The sequence below is a fragment of the Acinonyx jubatus genome, chromosome A3 (assembly GCF_027475565.1).
Source record: "Acinonyx jubatus isolate Ajub_Pintada_27869175 chromosome A3, VMU_Ajub_asm_v1.0, whole genome shotgun sequence".
NCBI lineage: Eukaryota > Metazoa > Chordata > Mammalia > Carnivora > Felidae > Acinonyx > Acinonyx jubatus.
Genome location: NC_069388.1, coordinates 21,553,033 through 21,578,444, shown reverse-complemented (window position 1 = coordinate 21,578,444; position 25,412 = coordinate 21,553,033). Strand labels below are relative to the sequence as shown.

Genomic DNA, 25,412 nt, shown 5'->3' with positions numbered 1-25,412 from the left:
TATAATCAGTTTTTCTCAAGATACTGACTTCTCTCTCTCTGAAGCCTGCCAGACCAGTTGCCCCTCTTCTGGCTTTTGAGAAGACACCAGGGAGGAAGGGTGCTGGGCTGGGGCTAGACAAGCCCCTCTGAGTCCTGACCATCTTCCACCACTTGCTGAGTAGAGCACTCCTTAGTTCTTCCCTCTTTTCAGAATGGTGACCCTTTCACCCATTATGGGGTGGGTGGGGTGTGAGCAGGTGAGCTTTGTGCTGGATGCTGGGAGACTGGACACCGGTGACAACTATTCTCTGGCCTCCTTCCCTGTAGCTTTCCTTCCATCACCAGTCTCTGTCCCCCTCCCTTCCCAGCTTCCTCCTGCCTTCACCTCCCCACCCACCATCACTCCTTAGATCCTCTTCTCCCTGGTCCCAACCAGCTGGACAGAGCAATGGCCTTCTCAACAGCCCTGCAGCTTTCACTGCTCCAATGCTGTCCTGGTCCTGGCTGAAAGAATCCCCACTTTAAAAATGCTGTTCTGATTGGGTTACCCCCTATTCCTGTCAGATCCCTGTTTGTGATGGGTCTAGTCAGCTGGAGACTGAAGAGTTCTCGGGACTGAGTTTTGGGACCTGTCACCAGCATGTCAGCCTTAGACCCCTGAGGACCTCCCAGTACAGTCCTCGAAGCTTTGAACAGCCTGACCTCTCTACCCAAAAGCCTTCCAGGGCTGATTCTAGGGCAGCCAGATATTGGTGACCCTTCATTTTACTTTCAGCCCATTTCTTTATCTGCAAAAACAGAGATGCTTGATGAAATGCTGAGAAATAACATCTCATTTATTATTCCACTGCTCATTTATATTTGTCCTCAGGTCCCAGCCTGACCATCAATCCTCCCCGGCCTGCATCAGATCCTGTTTGTCTCCTGTTATAGCATCTGCCACAACTCATAGTTTTATACATCTTGGTGGGATGATCTGCCCAATGTCCTGCCCTTTCCCATTAGCCTGGATGACTCCCAGATGGCAGGGACTTTCCACCTTGTCCATTGTGTGGCCCCCAGGCCTAGTCCTACAAGGATTCTGAAAGTACCCACTGACTGAATAACAATGCAGGCCCCCTTGAGGGATGGGAGGAACCCGGTGACTGCTAGGAGGAAGTCTGGTGAGCAGGAGTACCGGCACTAGTGCTAACACTCAACAGAGGGCTGAGTAAAGTGCTCTAGGCAAGTGATCTCCAGGCAGAGGGAAGAAGTCCAGGAAGGCTTCCTGACAGAGGCACATCTGGGCTCATTTGGTACACTGACTACAGCATAAAGCATATGCAGCCTGTCCTGCAAGGACGCTGCCACCTTCTCAGAGCTCAGTCACCTTCCTCAAGTGCATTCAGGAGGACTCTAAGATCCTAGGGAAAAGGATCCCCAGTATTTAGGGCCAGGTTGCAGTTTGCTCCAAAGACTACGTTTGATCTATAAGGAAACTGATATCCAGAGCAGGGTGCAGACCAGTTCTGAAAGAAGCCCAGACCAATGCCTCGTGGGGTCTTGTGGTTACCAGGTACGTGAGGAACCATTTCACACTAGAAGCCACAGCAACAGAGGGATTGCAGAGTGGGATTTTCTAAGGCTTGGTGCCCCTGCTCTTTTCCGGAAGAGGCATCTACTTTTCATGTTCCTGAAAGGTGTTTCAGGAACAGGAGGCAGAGTGCTGCCTGTGCTGCCTTGCCAAGGTGGAAAGCAGCACTGTTGGGCAGACAGAATGCTGATTTGGCAGTCACCTTGGGGGGTAGTGGGCTGCAGGCTCCCTGCTGGAAAGGGCCACAAATCTTTCAGAGGGAGGCCTGTTTGTAACTCTTAGGCAGGCTTGACCTACAACAGAAAGCTGTTTTCTGAGGGAGAGCAAAATAAACAATAATCTTGGCTTCATTTATCATCCAGGTGTCTCCACAGGAGAGTGGGGCCACAAAAGCCTTTTTTGTTTTGCTTGTTTTGTTTTTGGAATTTGCAATTGTCTATTTTCTTAAGTCTTCCCCACTAGGTTAGAATCACGTGCTCCTGGAGCACGTCAGGTCTGGGTCTTGCCCCTGAAATCCCCAGCAAGCCTAGTACAGGGGGTCAATGTTTGCTGAACAAACCATCCTTTCCACGTGTAGGACTCTTCACCTTGTCAAGACTTTGCTGGACCGTGAAATATATCCAGAAACCCAGAAGAGAAGAATTCAGAGATAAAAGCACAAAAGGATCAGATAGAAAATACTCAGCAGATATAGTCAATAAAAGTTGAGTTCTTTGAAAATACTTTTAAAATGGACAAATCTTTGGCCAGTTTTGGTCAAGAAAAGAGGAAGCACTCACTTATCTGCAACACTAGGAATGAAAAAGGGGACAAACTGACAGTGGGGAGATTTAAAAGGGCAGGAGAAAGCTGCACAAAATTTTACAGCAATAAATTAAAAGTCTAGGTAAAACATGTGACCTTCTATGAAATTACCAAAGCCCTTTCATAACTGTTATTTCAATAAACCCTTACAACAGCACTGTGCTTTGGACAGGCAGTGCTCCAGTTATGTTTTCTAGAAGGAAAAGACATTGAGAGGTGGACACCCAGCACAGGCCCCCGACAAGCTACTCACTCTGTCTCAAAGGTCACAGTCACAAGGAGCATGTGCCCATCAACGACAGGGACCCGCAACACTCTCGCACTTCCAGCCATCACCGTAAGCCCCCTGGTTGGAGGCCAGCCTTATTTATTTTTCCACTTGAAATGCCATAAGGGGTTTCACTTTATTTTTACTTCAAAAGCAGCACCATAAAAATCCTTGATGATTAGAGCTCCAGCTGTCCTAAGTTGTTTGTCAAGGGATCGGTTACTCAAATCTCCTATGGAGGGAAACAGTTTCAGGCGAGAAGCCATGGGAGCTGAGAAACACAAATGTCTCATCTCTAAAAACTTTGAGACTCCCTCCTGTTCACCGCCTGGCCTGCCCCCTGCTCCCCCTCCCCCAACCCCACCATCTGCTCTCCAGAGAGCAGATCAAATTTTCGGGCTAAGGTACTCTGGCGCCAAGGACTCAGCCCCTCCATGCTACCCTCTGTCCCCCACCAACTTAGAAATCCAACACCACGACCCAAATGGACTGCAGCCACATAAAACCACAAAGTAAAGTTTATAAAGCTTTATTAAACATTTCAAACAGCTGTGCAACGAACACACCAGAAATAAAAGCTCCAGAATGGCAGTCCAAATGTTCCACAAGTGTGGCCTCACGGTCCCATTCCCTAGATGGACTGCCTCCAGTTCTGTCCTCTGCCTGGCCCACCGCCCTTCCCACTCAGGCAAGAGAAGGATGGATGATTTAGACTGGACGGACAACCATGCTAGTCCCCGGTGGGCGGGGGCCAGGAGAAAGTCTCGTTTGCCAACACTTGTTACTGAAGCGCAGAAAAAGCAAAAAGCAAGTGACAGTCACAAAGTCTTCCTGTGTATTCTTCGTAATGTACAGTCTATATGCGCAGGACTGAAGGAGCTCCTGGCACGAGGATGATGGCCACTGCTCCTCTCTGTCTTGTCTGAACCGCCTCGGAGTCCAGCGTGCTGGTCACCCTGCAATCCCCATGCTAAATAAAAACTGCAGCGGCACCTACTATAGCTAGCTATTGCTAAACCTCAAAATCAGAACACGTTCGATAAAGCTTCTTTAAAAGGAATATACACATGTATTTGTACACGCACACACACACATATACACACACACTCACGGCACACCAAAATATATTCAAACACCTATCAAGGGGATCATGGCTGTTATGAAAAAACACACAAGTACTCTTCCATTCACTCAGCTGGGGACTGCTAGATCTACGTGGACACACCACACCTCAATCCTGCAGAGCATGCACAGGAGACACAATGAGGCCCCCCCTCCTCGGGACAGTTGAGAAAGGCAGGAGGAAGGGCAAAGAAAGCGAGGCTGGGCTGGTAAGCATGAGCCCAGAAACCCAGGTGAAAGAGCAACAACATCTGTTACTTCTTTCTTAAAAATGAAGTGGAGAAAATACTGGAGATCTGTGGACAACAAACAGTCAAGACATGTTTCTGTCTAGCCTGCTGACCGGGGAAAGAAGGATGAAAAAGCGAGGCTCTCGGGCGTCAGCAATCTCTTTAAATTCGAGATAAGTGCAAAAATGAGCCCTGTCTTGGACAGGTGCTCCCCCAAAAAGGAAAGGGGCGGAAGAGAACTAAAGGGAAACCAGGAGAGGGACTGAGGGGTTGGTAACATTCTGGGAAGGGAAGAGACCCTGACAAGGAGGGGTCACAGAGGTGACGAGACTGGCATTTTATCTGCCCAGGTCATGCCGGGACGGTTGACCAGGATGGGTGCAGACTCCTCGCAGGAATGAGGCGAGGGGCGTGACCATCCTGCCAGCCTTGGGGAGCAAGGGGAGGAACCGAGATGGGGACAGAACACACACAATCACAAGACCACCCACGACTATAGGACTCTACAATAAAAGCACCGGTCAGTGCCATTATTCACATTATAAGGATAAAACATCACAGGCCAAAAAAGGCGCCGTCAGGAATGTGGCACCCGCGGGGCTGCGGGATTTGAAACTCCAATGCTTTATGACCTATGTCAATGCCTCCCCTCCCATCTTCTGCTTCCTTGGAAAGCTAACAGGGCAGGCTGTTAGGTGCCCACAACGCCGGGGTCGTGCGCCGATTCCGGAAGCGGGGAATCAGAGCAGTGGTACAGGAAACAGTTTCCCCAGCAGCTATAGCAGATGAGGAACAGGGCTGCCAGGAAAACCAAGGCACAAATCGTGCAAGGCTTCCGCTCCAGAAGGAAGCTGAGCAGGTAGAAGCCCATGAACATGGAGTGGCTGAACCACAGGGCGGGGTTGAGGGGCTTGGGGATGAGGAGGACGGGCAGCAGCCACTGGAGGCAATACATGATCTCTGCCGGGCAGGGCCTTCACCAAGGCCACCGGGCACCGCTGCAGGAACCGACCCAATGGGAGCCAGCGGGCGCAGGCAGCTGCCCTCCGCTTTCTTCAACCCTCACTCTCCAGGAGCTGAGCCGCTGTGCTCTCTGGCTGTCAGCCCGGGATCACCAAGGCAGCAGGGATCCTGAAGAGAAAAGTCAACACAACAGACAAACAGACAAAAAACAGACAGACAGACAGACAAAAAAAAAAAAAAAAAAAAAAACAGGAACAGAATGTATACTTATTTGGGAAAATGGATCATGGTTAACAACAGCAAATGTGAATGCCCTTTCCTCCCTGCCCACCCATGGAAGTCTACTCCTCTCCACATCACCTGTCCAGGAAGCCTCCTGGGGTGTCTCCCCTAGGCTTGCCGGGGTTGGGCCAGAGGGCTCTTCGGGCAGGTCCGGCACAGTGGACTGGCTTTGCCTGGGCCCTGCCCAGCAGAGATCATGTATCGCCTCCTGGGGCTGCAGCCCGTCCTCAAGGGGCCCAGACCTCACAATACCGCCCTGTGGTTGCCATGGATGGCCATGGGCTCAGTGCTGTACCCCCAAGTAATAAGAATAGGATTCTGTACCTAGTATCTATCATAGCAGGTGCTCAGGGGAGAACTAGAGCAGCGTGCTGCCGGCTGGAGTTTGCAGGCAATGGATCTTTGCATGCTCTGCGAAGCTGCAGCGACGGCACTACCAAATATTTTGTTTTAAGATGGCAGCCCAGCATCATTTTGTCCAAACCAGCCAACTTCTTCGAAAGTCAACATATTAAAAAAAAAAAAAAAAAAAAATCACCATGCTACTTCATCCACACTGACCTCGCTTGGATCACTTACACTTTCCATCTGCTGCTGGCAACCGTATAGAACCTGACCTCTGTGAGCTTTTAATCAAAATTAATTTTCTATCCACACAGGGGCAAATGCCAGTTGGCCCCTGTGCTAGGCAGCTTGCTGGAGAGGCGCTCTGGAGCGGCAGGCCACCAGTGCGCTGGGGCTGAGCTCCCAGACCGCGTTCAGGTCTTCCCGCTGTGCCTGGAAATGGAGCTGCGGCAGCCACAACCCTCTGGTGGCGGTCGCAAAACCCCATTCCAGGCTGCAGCCGCCCAGCGCAACGGGTACAAAGAGCCTCCTTGGCTGTGTTAAGACCTACCAGGGCCTGGGGGGAGGGGAGCAGAAGAGGGAGGCTGAAAAGACCTGTCCAGCAGAAAACTGTCCCACAGCACTTTCCGACCACTTCTCGGTAAGCTCATCCCATTCCTTCCACGCACACAAAGGCACCAATCCCTCTTGCATCCCTCCCACAAGGTAGATACCCGGGGACTACCACTTTTGTTGCGCCTAGAGCTCAATGCTCTGGCTCACTTTCCTACAATAGTCACCGTGGTAGTAACCGTACGAAGCGGGACGCGAGGAATGAGGGAAAGGTTATGTGCTCAGGGACTCTTGTGAAGCCGAGAATGTAGGCTTACAGCACATCAAATATTAGAAGAGTACTGACCAGGGGCCTGTGAAGCCAAGGCTCCAGGAAGGGGCACCTTTTATTTGCTCTGCGGGGCAGATGATCTCTAAGTTATGTTTTCCTGGTTTCCCACCCATGCCCAAGGTGGGTTCTGGCGCGTCACGGGACACTGGGCTTAAATTTGTAGGCCACGGCTCAGAGAGGGGGGGTTCCACACCAAAGACGTGCATCCCCTACCCTAACCCTTTGCGCTTCTCAAGAGTTGCAGTTCCCCTCCATTTTACACTAAAATTCAAAAGCGGCACAGCGGAATCTTCTGGAAAGGGGCTAAGATGGAACTCAGGAGGCGGGGGTCGGTGTAGAAAGAGCAGATGGATTATTTTTTCCTCTCCCGGCGAATGAGGAGCGCCCCCGGCCACCCCTCCTCATGGACACCCCCAAGCGCGCATGCGCACTTGGGTGGCGGGCGGATACTTAAGGCGCGGCCACGGCGGCTGCGGCAGTGCGCCCAACAGCGGACTCCGAGACCCGCGGACCTCGGCGAACCGCGCTCGCTCTCAACCACTCACCCACCACTCTTGCAACCATGGCGGCAGTGGCGGCAGCTTCAGCTGAGCTGCTCATCATCGGCTGGTACATTTTCCGCGTGCTACTGCAGGTAAGTGTGCCCAGGTTCCGGGTGGGAGAGGGGCCCGGATGCGCGCCCCCTTAACCGGCAAGCCCACGTCGCAATTGCCGCCTCCCAGACCCGTCCTATCCGTATTGCCGCGATCCCTGCCTGCCCGAGTGCCGCGGTCGGCACCGCATGCCCCCGCCCGTTCCTGGCGCCCTCCTCCACGCGCAGACCCTTCCCAGTGCGCCCGCGCCCGGCCGGGAACAAAGAGTTGGGGCGCGGCGGGCGCCAGCCACTGACGATCGCCAAGGCTCTTAGCGACCAACGCGGTAAGAAAAACCCGCTACACCCAGACTCGACCCCAGGAGGGAGGCGGGGCACTCCTGTTTTGCGAAGAGACTTTACCCTCGCATAGCAGAATTTTCCGTTTTAAAAAATTGCGCATTGCGGGGAAATTGTCTTTTAAAAACATATATAGCGCTTGCGAAGGTGGGATGAGAAATAAGTTAGAAAAAGGCACTTCTCAGAGAAAAAATAAAAAGCACTTCATAAAAAACCCACAACGAATTAAAGAAAAGTAATTCGCGGGAAAAATGAATTAGAGAAAATGCGCATTGCAGGAAAAATAAATCTGGTAAAAGCACTTGGCAGAAAAAAATGCACTAGATAAAAAGCGCATTGCAGAAAAAAATTAGACAAAGGAGCTAACAGAAAAAATGAATCGGATAAAAGCGCTTTGAAGAAAACAATTAGAAAAGGTTCTTTGCAGGAGAAATGGAAGAGAAAAAAAAAGCGCTCCCAATAAAAGACAATTCACTGTATTTAAAAAAGAAATCATAGAGACAAAGTGCTTTGTAAAAATTAATAAATCAGAAGAAAGCACTTTGCCCATAAAATCGTTTACCCTAAAAGCACCCCCTTGCAGGAAGAATTCCCTGCTAAAGGAATCCCTTTGCCAAAGGAATCGCATATTTCCTTTAAGGTGTTCCTGGAATGCTGCATTTACTGGGTAGGATTCGCTTTTCGGAATCCTCCAGGGACACAGCCCATTGCGAGAAGTGAGGTATACCTAAGTTGTGGGTCCAATCAGCTTGCTGCCATGCAGCCTTCAGCACAGTTGGAAAAGCTCCAGCTGCCCTGACTCGTGGACAAGCTGCGCCCGCGCCTGCCTCTCGAAGTCCGACAGGCAGGCGGGGCAGGAGGGGGGGGGCGGGGGTGGGCACGGCAGCGCTGCAGACTCGCTGCGGGTACCTGCCTCTAAGGGCAGGTCCTGGGTCTCTCACCGCAGGTGTTCAGGTACTCCCTGCAGAAGCTGGCGTACACGGTGTCGAGGACCGGGCGGCAGGTGTTGGGAGAGCGCCGGCAGCGAGCCCCCAACTGAGGCCCCAACCCCCAGCCCTGGGCGGCCGCGTCACCAGGTGCTCCTGTGCTTCTCGGCCAGCATGGGAGCCAGTGCCGCGCAGGAATGGGGGGTCCCCTGTGCTCTCTCGCCAGAGGAGCATTTGCCAAGGTCAGTGAGGGGCCGGTAGGCCCCCGGAGAAGCAGCACCGACAATGACGACAATACCAGATCCCTTCCAAACCCCTTTGCGCCCCTCTGACCACTGGGTGGGGTAGAGGGAGGAGGGGGGTGGGGGGAGCAGACCCCCGAGATCTGGGCACAGGCAATGCATTCTGATCTGGACCAAGTCGGGACAGCGCCAACCCAGCCCCGCAGCCATGGCCATGCCAGCAGGCCCCACCACAGAGATCCAGACAACCATACCAGCCAGCAGAATGGACATTCCATCATCACCAGCGGAAGCCCTGAATCTCGATGCAGCAGACAAGGCGCCAACTGCGTGCCTGTGTGGCGGGACTGGAGGGCAAGAGTGAGGGAAGAGGGTTAAGAAATAGAGTGGGGCCCTCTCACTGTCCCTTGCCTACAACACGTGCATTCCAGCCTTGCTGCCTTTGCTCCCTCGATTACCCTTCCCCCCCCATGCCTTCTAAGCCCACCCCAAAGAAATGTCACTCAATTTGGACTTATTCAACCAGTAAATGAATCCCATCTTTACTAAAACACCTTCTCCGAGCCCCTAGCCCCTCACTGATCTTGCTTTCCCTGGTCTCACGCAGTTGTGGTCAATATTGTGGTAATCGCTAATTGTACTGATTGTATAAGTGTGCATTAGTTGTGTCTCCCCAGCTAGATTGTAAGCTCCTGGAGGACAGGGACCACCTCTACAAAAAATAAAAAACCAGTACCTCCCCCATCTCGCACAGTGTCCTAGGACCCTGCGGGGTGGTGGAGGTGCACCAAACAGCTGTCTCTTGTGACTCCTTTGCAGCTTCGAAACATACTCCTAAGACTGGGCTGATGCACCCACTGAGTTGGGGGGGGGGGGCGGCGGCACACTACTTGGGAGAGGGAGGGAGGGGGAGGCAACAAAATGGGAATAAGCTGGGACCCTCACACACTCAGTTCCAACTTCATTTAACACTGTTTTGAGAAAAAGGACCACTTCCCCCACTCCAAAGAGAAAAGTCTACATCTCAGTTTGTGGTCTCAGAATCAGGGACCATCTCCCCTACCCAGAGGGGTGGGTGCCTTCACTGTCCTGGAATAAGGGGCCGTGGCAGGTAATCAGCAGGAAAGATGGGAGGCAACAGGTGGGAGTAGCCCTCAAGATGGGGTGCTAAGGACCAAGGGACAATCAGGACTTTACAACACAAAATTTTATCTCCATCCAGGAACCCCAAGGAAATGAGCACTGGCAGGGTAGGCACTGGCTTAATGAGTATGGGATAAGAGGTATGGTGTGGTGCCTCCCCTGCCCAGCTTATCCCTCTAGGCCGTATAACCTCTACCAGGACCACTGCAAGGGCATTCTGCCCTGCCCCGCTACTACTCTCCAGATCTCTCCATGAGTGGGTTCTTCACTTCTGTAGGCATTAGCCTCCGTATTTTTAGGGGTGCTTACCAGGTCCCTGGCCCTGGGCTCTCAACTGTCATGTCAGGGTGGGTGGGCTGGCTGGCTCCTCACTTCTTTCTCCCCTCTTTCACTCCTGAGTGACTCAGGACTCCTTTCACATGGTCAGCTGACTGCCTCACCAAATGGCCCTGCCGCCTGTTCAGCCTTGTCTCTGACTTCATGTGTCCCTGTCACTATACACCTGTTCCTGGGTCAACACCAAGGGAGAATCTGGAGGGCCATAAATCTCTCTCTCCCTGCCACTTCCTCAAATCCCTTAGTCACAGTTGTCACAAACACTTCTGGGGCACAAAGCACCTTGCCCACCCTGAGCCAGATAATGTTTCCCCTCTTCTGAGCACCCCCTTGTTTCTAAACCCACTGCAAGCACCTCTAGAGGCATCTATAACTTCAGTACAGCATCAGAGAATTACGTGGGTGGAGGGGGCAGACCTCAGTTCCGGTATTGGGCTTTATCATCAATCAGCCCAGGGAAGCTGGCCAGGTTACCTCCTACCCCTCACCTTTAGCTCCCCTCTGTAAAAGGGCTGCTAAGATCCCAGTGAACTCCAGGATTCTAGAAACATTCTGTCACCAAAGTGCCAATCAGGACTCATCAGGATTGGGGTAGGGATGTATAATGAGAGACTCCATCTTCCTTAGGCTGGGTGGCTCCTGCTTGTGCTATAGCCTGAAGGTGAGACAGGTCTCCTCTTGCCCCGGGGTGACTCATCAGCAGGCAATGCCCACACCTCCCTTCCGAAGCTGTACCTTGGCAGGCCTCGACTGGGAGTTTCTGTGGTTTTCCACACTAAACCCACAGAACCATGAACATCTCCCCATGTGTTTTCAGTGAAGGCTGCCTCCCCTCAGAGCCTTCGAGGGGTGTGCCCACAGCCCCACTGTCCCAGATGCTCTAACCTCAGCCCAGTTATAAGGCAGCCAGGTTCAGGTAGACAGGCATGCAAGGGTCTGGCTGCTCTGGACACAGCATTCTCCCCTTAGCCTCCTGTGCCCCCTTTAAAAGCCAGGAGGCTGCTGGCAGCCCGGGGGCTTTCTAGATAATCTTGGCAAAGCCCACCTGTGGGGCTGCTCCATCCGTGCATCCGTGTGGCATGGTGAGATGACAGACTTCCAGGCAAGGGCTGTCCTGGTGGCCTGCATCCACATGGGTAGGCTTGAGTGTGCAATGTCTACTCTTCCACTTTCACCCCTCATCCCCCAAACCCTCATGTTCTGGCAGCAAACACAACCCACTGGAGAAGACAGAGGGAATGCGTTCACTTTCTATTCCTGTGTGGTGCCTAGAAGTCTGGTCCAGACACACCTTGTTTACAAAAATTTTTCCAGAAGCAATACCATGAAAACATTTTATTCTGATAGAGAGCAATGGTAGAAGTTGAAAATCACTAGAGTTTCATTGCAAGACCCTTAGTCCACAGGCCTCCCTTCTTCCTAAACTGTTTCTGCCACCACCACAAGGCTTTGCCCCTGTGAGACCAAGGATACAGCAGATGAGTTGTGAGGGGATTGGAATGGCTTTGCAGGACACCAATGGGCACGATCCTTGGCACTAATACCCCAAGAAGATGTTAGTGTCTCAGCCTAACCAGTCAGGTTAAGCTCCAGGAGGGCTTGGGTACCGTGGCTTTCAGACGTGTGGGGTGCTATGTGACAGTGTCATCTCTATCCGTGGAGCATCTGGGTTGTGACTGAGGGGGCGGAGAGTTTCCCAAGCTTCATGCAGGACAGCCACAGCTCATTACACCTGGGTTGGATGAGGGAGCAGGTTTGCTGAGAGCCATGTGCTAGACCCCCTATTTTCAAACTGTGTCTACTCAGGAGCCAGCATCCTAAAGTGAAATTCTGAATTTGCAGTTAGTTTTACCCCCCGAGATTTCAATGTGCATAAGCGTGCACACACCACACAAAACATTGGTTTAGCAACACGCTCTTTTTCCCTGGTGACCTCTGACTTCCTCTATTTGCCCCAGAGACCGGTCACCACCTTCTCTGAGAAGGATCTGGTTCGCCCTCCCTTCCGCCCCTTCTCCCTCCCACAGGGCCCGTACCCCGGCAGGATCCCGATTCCTGAGCATTCCCAGAACAGGAAGCCAAAGAGGCAGGCAACGCATGATCCTTGGTATACAGCACACAGTGACAGGCTTGAGATGGAATGCATATGTTTCGAAGATAAGAGAACAACAAAAAAGACAGCCAAACCCAGACTTCCAGATTCCTCTCTGAAACAACACGTTACAGATAAAAGGTTAAGCTGTTTCTGGCAGCAATTCTAACAAGACCAATTTCAGCTATGGAATTGATCTGGTCACTGGAAACTGACCAGGCCTCTGAATCTGGTAACAGATTTGTTTGACATTAATGAGTCCGTCTGATTTGAAACAAACACATAGACAAGATCTAACACTTGGCATTAGCACTTAAGCTGGAACTTTTTTTTTTTTTTTTTTGGTCCTGGCTTTGGTGTTGCCGTCCAGAAGGCTGAGGGGATGGTTGGACCGTGTCAGGCAGGGCAAACAGAAGCTGTTCCCAACACACCAGTTCCCTGAAAGGGATAAAACACGATCCGAACCTATAAACAGAAAGATCATTTCCTCCCCAGGACAGACCCCAGGCTGTCCCAACATTTAGCGTTGAAAAGGAACACGGAGGCCTGGAAGGAATTTACAGAAGGTTGGGACGGGGGAAGGGGGAAGGAAAAAGCAACTGTTCCCCAGCCCCCATTCTTCTTTCTAGGCCACGGGTGTGCCAGGCATTCCGTTCCTTCAGCTGCCCTTGAGGGCCACTCCCCATATACACTGCAGAAAAGGGAACGGGTGTCCAGACCTGAAAAGTTACGAGGGAGTGAGAAGCACCCGCGACTCAAGGCAGAGCGTCAACCTATTACCTCATCACCTCAGACACCAAAGCGGGTGCCTGTATGTGTGGGGAAGACCCCTCTCTCCCCTCTCCCCCACGCCCCTTCTGATTTAAAAAATGCGATTTAAGTGGCGGGGACAGAGTGGCAGGACTCTCAGAACCCGGGACCCCTGCCGTGGGCCCCGGGCCGAAAACGCGGTAGTCGCGCCCCTCAGCTCCGCGCTCCCCGGCTCTGTCTGTCCCTTCCTGGGAACAGACAGGCGAGCGCTGACCTTGGAGGCCAGACCGAGACCCAGGGGTCCGGTGACCCGCCCTCGGGCCGGAAAGGGACCCCCAAAGGCCCAGGCTGGGGCCACACAGGGCAATCACGTGACACCGGACAGGGGTGGCCCCCAGGGTGCGCGGAAGGAAAACCCCAGAAAGGGACCGGGCGACGCCTAAGGTGACCCCGAGGGGACAACATGGCGGCACCGCCGCACTGAGGGCCTCTTATCCCGTCCCCAGGAGGCCGACGCCACGGTACCTGCGAGCCCTGCCATGGCGCCGCCGCCACTGTCGCCTTCGCTGCCGCAGCCTGCCTCCACCTCAGCTCGCCGCCGACGCCGCAGGAAGCCGGGGAGACGCCCCCTTCGTCTTCTAGTGGAGCAGACCGAGGACCCCTCCTGGGATCGGGCTGCCTCCAGCAGACGCCTGATCAAAAGACCCAAACCTGGACCGTCCTCACCCGATATTCCCTGAATATCCGCTTTATATGAGCCTTTGAAAACTTTCTATGTATGTGTGAGGAATTCTGGAGGTTCTCAAGTCTTCAAGCCCGAAGAATTTTCAATCAGGCGCGTCTTGGGTAGTCCCGAATCACGGTTTCATGGTCCCCTCATGCATATGCAGCAGATTGTGATCCTTACTCTTTGAGAGCGGAGGGGGCGTTCCTTAGTTTCCGTGGGTGAACTCTTGATTCCAGTGCCCCATGTGGATCGCCCGTGTCATCCGGGAAAACCTTCCTGTAGCTCAAAGTCCGCCCCCTCCCTGGCTCTTTCACCAAGCGGCCAAAGTTCAGGAGCGGAAAAACCAGGTTCAGAATTTAAGGCCAGACGTGGGGCAGGACCTGATTCCTCCGCTTTCACTATACCTCGGGCAACTTGCCTACCCCGGTTCTCACCCAGCTTCCCTAGGTCTGATGAAATGCCTACTCCACAGCGTTGTTATGGGGGATTGAATGAGTCATTTATCAGCTAATTAAGCGCATTCCTTGAGCGCTTACTCTCTGTTAAATGCATTGCTAAAAGCAAGTGGAGTGGAGGGTGGCTTAGACACTGCTCCAACCTGCCATTCTAGTGGGGTGAAGTGTAGGGGCGGCGGGTGGAGGAGGAAAGAGAGTCATCAAATAATCACTATGTGTCAATAATATTAATCAAATCAATATATAGTTATGCAGCAGGGGATGCGCGGTGGGAAAGTAAGGATTATGAAAAATGAATGGGGTCCTGACATAGGGTGAGGGTAAGGGTGGATCATCCTTGCGAAGCTGGCATTTAGATTGAGAAACCAAGGACAGTTAGGAGTTGTGCAGGGCAAGAGTAAGGGGAAATGCACTAAGCAGAAAGAACCATTTGTGCCAGATGAGGTGGGAAGGAGTTGGGGGTGGCGGGGGCATGAGGGATGAGCAAGGAGTAGGGCAGGTAATGGTACCAAATGAATTTGGATTTTATCCTGAGAGTAATGAGGAGCCATTTTCATAAGGGGAATGATAACAAATTTGGATTTCTGAAACGCTACCCTGGCTGCATGGCTTGGAAGACAGTTGGGAGCAGGTGTGGGGGGACCAGTTAGAAGGCTGTTGCAACTTTCTAGCTGCAAAGTAACAATGACTCAGGGTGGCGGTTTGGGGAGGTAGAGAAGTAAAGGATGAAAGATTGCATGTGGGTGTGTGCTAAGGCAATGGCAAGAACATCTAGGTTTTTGCCTTGAGTAGGAAGGAGTCAAGAGCCCTTCACTAAGGTAGTGAAACCTGAAGAAGGATCAAATTGAGGGAGAGGATACAGAGTTTGACTTTGAGAAGGCAAATCTGAAATGTCTGGGCAACATCTAGGTGGAGAGGGTCAACAGGGATTTTTATATGAGATGAGCTCAGAAGAGAGGTCTGGGCTGGAGATTCATATTTGGGTAACATCAGCACACAGGTGATGGATGGGATCATGATGCTGGATGAGATCCCAAGGGAGGGAAGATAGATTAAAAACAAAAAAAAGTAGACAGAGGAGGAGGAGCCAAGAAAGAAAGCTGAGAAGCAGTGTCCAGACAGGTAAGAGGAAGACCAGGTGAATATGGGATCCCAACGAGAAGGTTTCAAGAAGGAGAAAGTGCTCAGTGGGGCTGATTGCTGTAGAGGACAGCAATCAGTGGGTTTGGTTAAAAGGAGGGCTAATAGACTATATCCTTTATAAGTCCCCCACCCCCGCCAACAAAACAAAACAAACAAACAAAGAAAACCACCAAAAAAAAAAAAAAAAAATCCACAAATCAATTGGCTTAAAAATAAGAAGGCTGCCACCCAATGGCAAATTAATTGAGTGGCTTGTCAGTGCAGTGTCATCATGGACATTGCATCTCCCAGGTTTAATTCCATCTTTGATCTGCTATCCTCATGATGGTTTCATGCTCATGGTCATAAGATGACTACCCCAGTTCCTAGAGTCACATCCACATCAAGATGTCCACTCCTCCCCCAGCTGAGAAACAAACTGGATGTGGCCTCTGTCTGTCTTGCTGCTAATGGGCTGAGGGATCAACGCACCCATTCCAATCTCTGGTGTTCCAGTATCCAACACTGGAAGAAAAGAGGAGTCTCGGAGTAGAGACAAGGACGTGCAGCCACTGAAATTCTTGCATACAGCTGGTGAGAGAGGAAATTGGTACAGCCACTTCTGATAACCGACGGTTTCTACTAAATCCGAACATACACCTCTGCCGTGACCTAGAATTTCCACTCTTAGGTATTCATTCTGAGAGAAATGAGTGCCTATGTCCACAAAAAGACTCACAAAAGAATTTTAGCAGATTTATTTATAGCTTAAACTGGAAATAGCTCAATGTCCATCAGTAGGAGAACTGACAAATTATGGCACGTTCATCCAATGGAATACTATATTATGCATATAAAAGTATAATATACTGACATGTGATATGTGGATTAATATCACATACAGTGACATTAAGCTGACCAAAAGGACCCAGACACAAAAACAATACATATAGTATGATTCCGTTCATATATAAAGTTCAAGGGTGGGCAACAATGATTTATGGTGATAGAAATCAGAATAGTAGTTACCTGGGTCGCGGGGAGGGGAGTAGAGATGGAAAAGGAATAAGAGGGACTTTTCTGGGATGCTGGAAAAGGTCTATATCTTAATCTGCTTGGTGACTACATGGGCACAAATTCATCAAGCTGTACCTTAAGATTAGGAGACTTTATATACTTTATGCGTGTTATAGCCCAAGAAAAATAAAATATAATAAAAGAGAGGACGATGTCCTCCCAATCCACAGTATGTGATTTGTGCTGCTGAGCAAGAATCAGAAGGCAGTTTTTGGAGAGACTCTGCCTTCCAGTAACCTTCATGCTAGGTCTGGGCATTGACAAGGCCTCCGTGGCCAGCCCTCTTCCCCTTGGGGCCCCAGAAAACTGGAGAAAGTGAGGCAGGGCTTCTCACTCACATGTGGCTGGCTCCTGCCCAGCTGGCTCGCTTCCTCTGTATCCACAAGACTGCTCTACCCTCCAACGGCAGTTCGAGGTGGTAGAAATGACACCAAAGCTGGGCTCTGACTTGAGGGACCTGAAGGGTCTTTATGCCCCTAAATTTTGCTCAACAGGCCTCAACTTCCTTCCAAGTCCTCTCCAACTTGCTCTGCTCCACCAGACAGCCAGACTCACCCACGGCTCCTGTTTTTTCCTGCTCCACACTCCCCAAGGCTTGTCCATGCTTCCTCAATCCTCCATCAGGCCTTTTCTGTCCCCACCTCCAAAGCCTTGGTCCAGGCCACCATCCACTCACCACTGGGCCCTGAACCAGCCTCTAAGTGCCCCGCATCTCACCCAAAGCCATCATCCTCCACACAGAAGCCTTTCTACAGATCTTTCTACAATGACCCTGTCATTCTTCCTCTTGAGAGGGTGTGTCCTCTCCTCTGTCTTCACCTGTCAAGAGTTTTCTAATCCTCAAAGCCCCAGATCAAATTGCTGCCTGCTCTGTGAAGCTTTTGTTTTCATTTCAGCAAACATTTATCTAGTACCTAACATGGGCCAGGCACTATGCTAGGAATGGAGGGAATAGACAAACTCCATCTACAGACAGTCTGGGGAGATGGTCAATTAAGCAGGGCCAATGTGTGCGTACTTCCTGTCTGTTAACTCTCACTGGACTGTGAGCTCCTTGAGGGCAGGGCTAATGTAGGGGTCATTTCTTGGCTTCAGAGCCTCGTACAGGGCCAGGCAGGGAGTAGGACGCGGTCACTGTGGAATGAATGAATGAGTGAATGAATTAAAGACCTGACCAAGCTCCTTCCTTTCTCATTTGTCCTCCAAGCCTCCAATTTAGCCAGTGACCAAGTCCATGGAATTCTGTTGGGACTGGATAGCAAACTTAGGGCTAAATGATGAAGAATCAGCTAAAGGTTATGTTGTTTATAGAGTGATGTTTTGCGAAACTACAATACTTAATTTCCTATGTAATCACACCGTTTGACAATCGCTTTTTCTGAAAATCAACACTGTTTCCTTCCCAAGACATAGACTGGGGAAAGGTAACCCGTAATGGAACAGCAGTGATTTGTTAAATCATCAAAGAAGCTATGTGATAATATCAAAAGATTTAAAATGTAATAATTAACATTATTGCCAAGGTGACCAAAGAAGTAAGCTCTGGGATAGCACAGACTGCAGCCAGAATGCCAGGGTTTTAATCCCACTCTGCATTTTCTAGCTGTGTGTCGTTGAGCAACTTACTGACCCTCCCTGTGCCTCACTTTTCCCATCCATAAAATGAAGAAACCATTAGAATCTACCTCTTATAGTTATTTCTGCCAATTCAGTGAGTTCATATTGTAAAATGCTTAGAATGGGTCCTGTCGCGCAGTTAGCACTCACGGGTACCTGTTAGTTCAAATGGATAGCAGGTTATTCTAGGGGCAGGATGAGCTGTGGGAGCCCTGGTGTGGAATTTGCCATCCTTAAGGGGGCAGGACCAGTGGTTTGGAATCCTGGACCTGCTTTCATGAACTTGAGAGGTCCCTGCTGGTTTTTTCCTCAGTTTCTCCAACTCTAAGGTTTTGTTTTTTTGTTTTTGTTTTTTTTTGCTCCAGACTTGGGAAACAAGTGCTGCTATTTTAGCAAGGACTGTGGCGACATCTAGTGGTAATGTGGGCAAGTGCCCAATATTCTTCCTGTCCTCAACCCATTAATGATAGAAACCATAATGATGTATTAAGCTCCTCCCGTGTGCCAGACACTGAGCGTTGACATTGTTAATCTTCAGTGTAATTCTATAAAGAACAGATTGTATTATCTTCATTTTAAAGACCAGGAAAAGAAGATTCGGGGAGATGAAGTCAAGTGCCTAAGGCTACACAGCCACAGGTGATCGAGCTCAATGTGACTCCAGGCCACATGGACCTGAAGTCTGCATTTTTAACCTCTCTGTGTTAAAAGATCTCTCTAGCTATAAAGTAAACGGATTGGAGAGCAAGAGGAGAGGTGGGAAGACAGTGGGGAGGCCAAGATAAGTGTCTAGGTGGTGGTGGCTAGGCCCAGGGTGGAGACCGTGGTGATACAGGGGGGTGGGCTAATTTGTGATGTATTTTGGAGGCAGGACTGTCGGCACTGGATGACTGCTCAAATGTGAGGGGGTAAATAAAAGAATTGAGGATGATTCCTGGGATTTTGGCTTTAAAAATAGGATTGACTGAAATGGGTAAGGCTGAGGAAAGAGAAGACTTGGGGAATTTAAATCTATCCCAGAGGGCAGAGATTCTTTTTTCTTTCTTTTTGGCTCAGGTTATGCCAGGAGATTACCCCTGACATGGGGATGGGAGGAGGTAATGGGTGCCGGAGTGTGGCTGAGAGACTCTGCTGGGCTTTGCTCCCCTGGCACTCTGTAGAACGATGCCTTGTTCCAGAGAATCAACAACAACAACAAAACGAAACCAACAAACCAAAAAAAGGAAATCAGATCGCTTTTCGATCCTTAGTTGCACAAAAGGATGCTCTCGACTTTTCCTTGGAGAAGCCAGATGAGCCCACATATACTCAGCACAGGAACTTCTTTCTGGCCAACGAGTCTGTTGAGGTGGGAGTTTATTTGAGAGACTTGGGTTGATGTTGACTCTGGGTACAGACTGTAGCCAAAAATTCCTGCCTAAAGCACACAGTGTAGATTTCTTTGGTGGAAAGCAGTAGACTTTCAGCTAATTTAAGCACAAAGGAAATGTATCAGTAGGATCTCTGGGCTCACAGAACTGAGAGGCACCTGAAGAAGCAAGCTTGGAAAGTGCAGGAAACCTGAAGGCTCCCTTTCCCAGGGCCTTTGCACATGCTGTTCCCTCTGCTGAAATATCTCGCTTGCCTTTCTTTACCAGGCCCTCTCAGACTCATTCTTAAGGTCTTAGTTTTACTGTTGCTTCCTCAGAAGCTTTCCCTGGTTTTCTCGATGAAGTCAGGCACCCTGGTTAGATGATGTCCCAGTACCAAGTGCTTTTCCTTTGTAGCCCTTAACATAATTGTGCTTAAATAACTATTCGTTTGGTTAGCATCGGTCTTCCCAAGTAGACTGCGAGCTCCGTGAAAGCAGGAACTAAGTCTGGCTTGGTCCTAATTGTACTTTCAGAAACTAGGACGGGGGGTAATAGACAGGTTATACTGCAGGGACAAACCAGTCCCAAACCGCAGGGCCTGATGACCACAAATGTTTATGTCTCATTCGTGCTACAAGCCCATCGTGGCTCAGCTATGGCTCTATTCCACATTGTTTTTCTCTGGGACGCAGTGGTGTGGAGCAGCCTCAACCTGGCAGAGGCCAGGTCTCACTCATCTGTGTATATACAAAGCCCCTAGTAGAGGACCAGGTGTTAGGTTGGTGCAACTTGAACCTGACTGAACAGAACGGTGCTGAGGGCCTGGCAGGGAACGAGGGTTGTCCTAGGACCCAGCAGAGGGCCAATGCCACAGACTTTCCCTTTAGAATCTCAGTGATGTGTCACACGTGTCTCTTAGATCCTTCCAGTATTAAAGCTGCGTTTTAGAGAATTTAGGCAGTGTGCTCAAGGTAAAAGCTAGTAAACAGAGTGGAGCATAGAAGAGTGGTCTGGAACATAGGTTCTGCCATCAGACGGACCTGGGCTCATATCCTGCCTCAGTGACAATAAAACATCAGCATAAATAATGACAGTAATGCATTATTTCCCACTGATTAATGTGAGAAGAATCCCTGAGTCTCTACTCTTGAAATAAATGGGAGAGGAAGGAGACATCTTCCCTATAGCAGAATGCCAGCTAATAAATGGGTGATAGCATACGAAAATCACAGCTTTGCAACTGTAATAGCAGTAAATTGGAATAAGAATCATCCATGGGTGCTAAAACTGTTGAAAGTTTGCTAGGAGAATATTCACAGTCTCAAAGTGTCTCCTTCCAAATGGCTTTTTAATTACAAAAGAAGAGCGATCACGATAGTGGAGAAACCTGATGGACTCCACCTTAGCCCAGTGTTCAAGGTTAACATCATATTGATAGGACAAGCCAACATATGTGCCTCTCAATGGGATATACCGAGAAGCTATCACGTACCTGGTCCCCCTGCCAAAAGTGTGTAACCTGGATGAAATCGTGAGAAAACAACCCGACGAATTGACATTTAGGACATTCTACAAAGTAACTGGCCTGACTCGCCAAAAATGTCAATGGGAAGAAAGAGAAGACAGGAATTTAAAAGGGATGACAGAGATACAACATCAAAATGCAACATGTAATTCTGAACTGAAGTTGGCGCTAGAAAAATCTGCTGTAAGGGACGTTACCGGAAGAGTTGACAAAATCTGAATGTAGGCTACGAACTATGAACCAGATAATAGTATATTGTTCAGTGTTAAATTTTCAGATTTTCATAGTTATACTATGATTGTGTAAGAGCATATTCCTTGTTCTGGGGCAATGTTTAGGGGAAAAGAGGCATGACGTCTGCAGCTTACTTTCAAATGATTCATGTATATGGAGAGTGAGAGAGAGAATTTTGAAGTAAATGTGGCAAAATGTTAATAATATATGTGATTCTGGGTCAAGGGCATATGGGAATTCTTTGCAGTATTCTTGTACCTTTTTCTGTAAATTTGAAATGCTTTCAGACTAAAAGTTTACAAGTTTGTAGAAGCACGTTTACACATCATGGCTTCTTCATTTATTCTATATTTCGTCGACATCCTAAGTTTAGCAAAGTGAAAAAAAATATGTCTTAGAACTGAGTCAACATAGGAGTTGTGCGTTCAGAAAACAAGGCAAAGCATTCCCCTCTCCCTACGCCTCAGGGTCCTCACCGGTAAAATGGGACTGACAGATCTGACCTCCTAGTGTGGCAGAAAACGCATGAAACATATTTAGTATCCAGCTGGCACATAGTAAATGCTTGATAAATGCTAGCTTGAAAAACTGGTAGAGGAAAGATACCAGTAAGGTGGCAGCACGTGAGGTCTTCCGCTGGTACCCCCTTCAGCAACAATATCTTGCAAATACCCACGGACAAACGCAGCCGTGCAGAAGCTTTGGGATCTAGCTAGGTGTCTGTGAGGCCCCAATGATGGCAAACTGTAAAAATAGCGCTTTGTAACTAGATACGAACAGGACAGCTGTGAGAGAGAAATCGGCAAGACCTCTGCCTGCGGGTCACTTCACGAGAGTCCCTTCCACTTTCGAGACACCAACATTAGAAATTATAGACATAGGTAATGAATGGGAATTCCGACCCCTGGACTCCTCAAAGAAAAGGCCTTGGACCTGTATCAAAAGATTGGAGAGTAAATACACATTTATATGTTTTAAGTCAAAATAAAACACTTAAGCTTTGCACATAACATTCTAAGACCCGGTCTTTAATGCACAGGCTTACCTCTAGCCCATATGTTGTCTTTGTGTGAATCAGAAAAAGTCACCCCTTCCTCTGGGTGGATTCGGCTCTACAGTGAAAGGGGCAACGGCTGGATTTTAGTCTCTCCTTGCTTGAGTGCTCTTGTGCAGTCTGCAACCTGCTTGACAGTTAATGGCATCCCAGAAACTAATCTCCAGTCCCAAACACAAATAGTTAAGAGGGCTGTGGGTGGTTGCGTCACCCTCCAAGTCTGAGGGGCACCTCACCACCAACCCCGTCAGAATGCCACCTCCCCCGTCTTCCCTGAGCCCTACTCTAATTCCATGATCACCTTGACCTCCTCTTTCCATCTGTCACCTCTTATTAATGAGGCTGGACACTGCAGGAGGAGGGTGGAGGGGATCTCGAGGATTATCAGGGCCACAGTCAGAGAGAAGCTGATGTTTCAGGCAGGAGAATGGTCAATAAAAACCCATCTGCCCCCACACCCTACTTTCAGTCTGTCCAGCATTCTCAGAAGTGGGCGAGAGGGCCTTCTAGGTAGTGCAGGGAAGGTCTGCGGAATGAGAGGAAATGAGAGCAGTGGCTGTGATGTCCTCTTGTTTTGATCATTAGTGTCTTTCCGGTACACACCCCCTCCATGGGGGCTGCAGACTAGCCGGGGCCTCGATCCCGAAGCCAGGCCCAGGAGTCCGGAGTGGTTCCAAGTCCTGGAGCGCTGGGTGGCCCAGCCCTCAGCAAATGCTCAGAGCGGGAAGTTGGAGCCTCCAAAGCCTCGCACCTGGAATCAGCCCTCAATGCTCTGACCCAGGAGACCGCAGCTGCTTCAAAGACATCTCCAGGGACCCTCAAAGCACTCTAGTCCTATCTCCAACACTCATGCACTATGTGAACTGGGGAAAATCACTCCATCTGTTGGAGCCTCAGGTTCCCCAGCTCTATGGCTATAAGCATAGTACTTCCCTCCCAGCACAGTTGTGACACTTCGATGTGTTTGTGCAGACGTGGCAAGGGGCACAACACAGGGCATGGCATGCAGTAAGCACTCAAGAAGCGGTGGCTGCCCTATGACCTCTGGGGTCCCACACAAGCACCTGTGCCCTAGGAGGGAGGTCACCAATCCCACACAGTCTGTCAGCCTTAAGACAAATGCTGAAAACCTTTTTTGCGTGTGTGTGGTCTCAATGGTCTGGTTATAAACACAGCTGAAGAACTCACTGAAAGTATTTTGCACAAGATGAAGAGACACTTTAGCATTGAACTGAAAGATCGTTGTGAGTATTTTCACAAGCTGGCAGGCAGCTGTGAGTGGATAAGAACCCTTCTCCCATCACTTTGCAGACATCGATAAATAACTTGGCACACTCAATGGAAGGATAGATTCTGGAGATTGCTTCAGATGGCTTCCAGAAACAAAAGCTTGTTGTGCAAGTGTAATGACATCATTTTGACAAGGAATTGATTCTCACTGTCCAACCCTATCAGAGAAGGAGCTCATGTCACTCTTCTGAACTCCCAATGTTCAACTGTCTACTGGATACCATCACTTGGATGTCTAACAGGCATCTCAAACTCAGTGTGTCCCAAACAGAAATCCTGATCCTTCCCCCCGCCCCCAAATCTGCTCTATTTGTGGCCTTTCCCATCTCAGCCAATGGCAATGCCATCCTTCTATTTTCTAAGGCCAAAAATCTTAGAGTCATCCTTGATTATTTTTCCACATCTGGTCAATCTCTGTGACTCCGCCTTTGAAATATCTCCAGAATCCAACCACTTCTCACCATTTCTACCACTAATATCCAAGGTACCATCCTCTCTCACCTGGATTACTGCAGATGCCTCCCTACTGGGGTCCTTTCTCCATCACAGTCAAGACTCAGCAGCCCCAGTGATTTTGTTCAAAATTAGTCAAATCGTGTTAAAACTCTCCTCAAAATCCTCAGTGCCCCTTTATCTGTTCCAGAGTTGTATCCTAAATCCTATAAGACTCCCCATGAGCCATCTCCCTTCTACCCTCTGACATCACTTCCATCGCTCTCCAGTCTCATAGTTTTGGATGAAGATTCCAGACATGCGCTCCCCTTTCAAATTTGCACTGGCTCTTCCCTTTGCTGGAATGCTCTTCCTTCAGATATTTTCATGGCTTACCCCCTCACATTCTGTAAATCTTTATTCGAGTATGGCCTATGTATGGAACAAGGTTGACCCTGACCGTCCTCTCTGAAACTGCAACCTAGCCCCGAACTCAGATCCCTCTCACCCTGTTTCTATTTTCTTCCCATAGCTCTTACCACCTTGTAACATATTATGTAATTTATTTGTTTAGTATATTTATTGTTCATTGTCTGTCTTCCCCCTCTGTAATGGAAGTGTCATGTGGGCAGGGATGTTTCCCTGTTTCATTCATTGGTGTAACTCTTCTTTTCTGGTGCAATGTTTGGTGAAATAGTAAATGTTTGTTTAATGAATGAACCCAAGGACTTTCTGAGTATAAAGAGAGATTCTCACTGCTGGATTTAAAAAAAATCTGAAAATGAGAATCCTCTAATTACTTTATTGTTTGGAATTTCATCTTCATCCAAAACCGAGCAGCACTGAGATGAAGGGCTTGTTTTAATAGCTCATAAATACTCCTTTCTCTTTACTGAGGAGTGCGGCACTAACATGCTATACTCTTCCATTTAAAAAAAAAAGAGGTTGCTCAACATAAGTAAAACTGGAAAATTCAAAAGTTTATGGAAATTAAACAATAAATTCTTAAATAGCCAAGGATTGCAGAAATCACAAAGGAAATTAGAGAAGACTTAGATAGAAATGAAAATGAAGGCACAAATACCAAAACTTATGGGACACAGCAGAAGCAGTGTTAAAGGGGAAATTTATAGCTATAAATGCTTGTACTGAAAAACAAGAAAGATCTTGGGGATTCTGGGTGGCTCAGTCAGTTAAACGTCTGACTCTCTGATTTTGGCTCAGGTCATGATCTCACGGTTGTGACTTTGAGCCCCACATGGGGCTCTGCACTGACAGCTCAGAGCCTGCTTGGGATTCTCTCTCTCTCCTCTCTCTCTGCCCCTCCCCCTCTTGCACGTGCATGCATGCACTCTCTCTCTCTCTCACACACGCACAAAGTAAATACATAAACTTTAAAGAAATAAAATAAAGGAGCGCCTCATTCGGTTAAGCCCCCAACTTTGGCTCAGGTCATGGTCTCATGGTTCCTGAGTTCCAGCCCCACATCAGCCCTCTCTCTGCCCCTCCCCCACTCATGCTCTCTCTCTCTCTGTCTCTCTCTGTCTCTCTCTCTCTCTCTCTCAAAACAAATAAATAAACATTAAAAAATAAAAAAAAAAAACAAGAAAGATCTCAAATCAACAATTTAAGTTTACAACTTAAGGAACTAGAAAA

The 25,412-nt window shown here is 49.2% G+C and overlaps 2 protein-coding genes across 6 annotated transcripts; one reads left to right on the top strand and one right to left on the bottom strand.

Annotated features, from left to right (window-relative positions):
* Positions 1–3,139: 3,139 nt before the first annotated feature.
* Positions 3,140–13,554, bottom strand: BLCAP (BLCAP apoptosis inducing factor). Of its 3 annotated transcripts, XM_053199985.1 has the most exons (4): positions 13,397–13,513; positions 12,066–12,236; positions 10,003–11,761; positions 3,140–5,109 (listed from the first exon to the last, which is right to left on the bottom strand). In XM_053199985.1, the coding sequence occupies exon 4, from the start codon at positions 4,931–4,933 to the stop codon at positions 4,670–4,672; it is 264 nt and encodes an 87-aa protein (XP_053055960.1). In that variant the 5' UTR covers positions 4,934–5,109; positions 10,003–11,761; positions 12,066–12,236; positions 13,397–13,513; the 3' UTR covers positions 3,140–4,669. The 3 variants fall into 3 exon arrangements, with proteins under 3 accessions (XP_053055960.1, XP_053055959.1, XP_026925860.1); XM_053199984.1 differs by having other exon boundaries at positions 10,003–12,236; XM_027070059.2 differs by lacking the exons at positions 10,003–11,761; positions 12,066–12,236 and having other exon boundaries at positions 13,397–13,554.
* On the top strand, positions 6,911–9,342 carry NNAT (neuronatin). 3 transcript variants are annotated; one of them, XM_027070063.2, is made up of 3 exons: positions 6,911–7,085; positions 8,023–8,098; positions 8,329–9,342. In XM_027070063.2, exons 1-3 carry the CDS (start codon positions 7,014–7,016, stop codon positions 8,556–8,558), a joined length of 378 nt encoding a protein of 125 aa, XP_026925864.1. In that variant the 5' UTR covers positions 6,911–7,013; the 3' UTR covers positions 8,559–9,342. The 3 variants fall into 3 exon arrangements, with proteins under 3 accessions (XP_026925864.1, XP_026925862.1, XP_026925863.1); XM_027070061.2 differs by having other exon boundaries at positions 6,913–7,085; positions 8,023–8,103; XM_027070062.2 differs by lacking the exon at positions 8,023–8,098 and having other exon boundaries at positions 6,915–7,085.
* Positions 13,555–25,412: the final 11,858 nt, after the last annotated feature.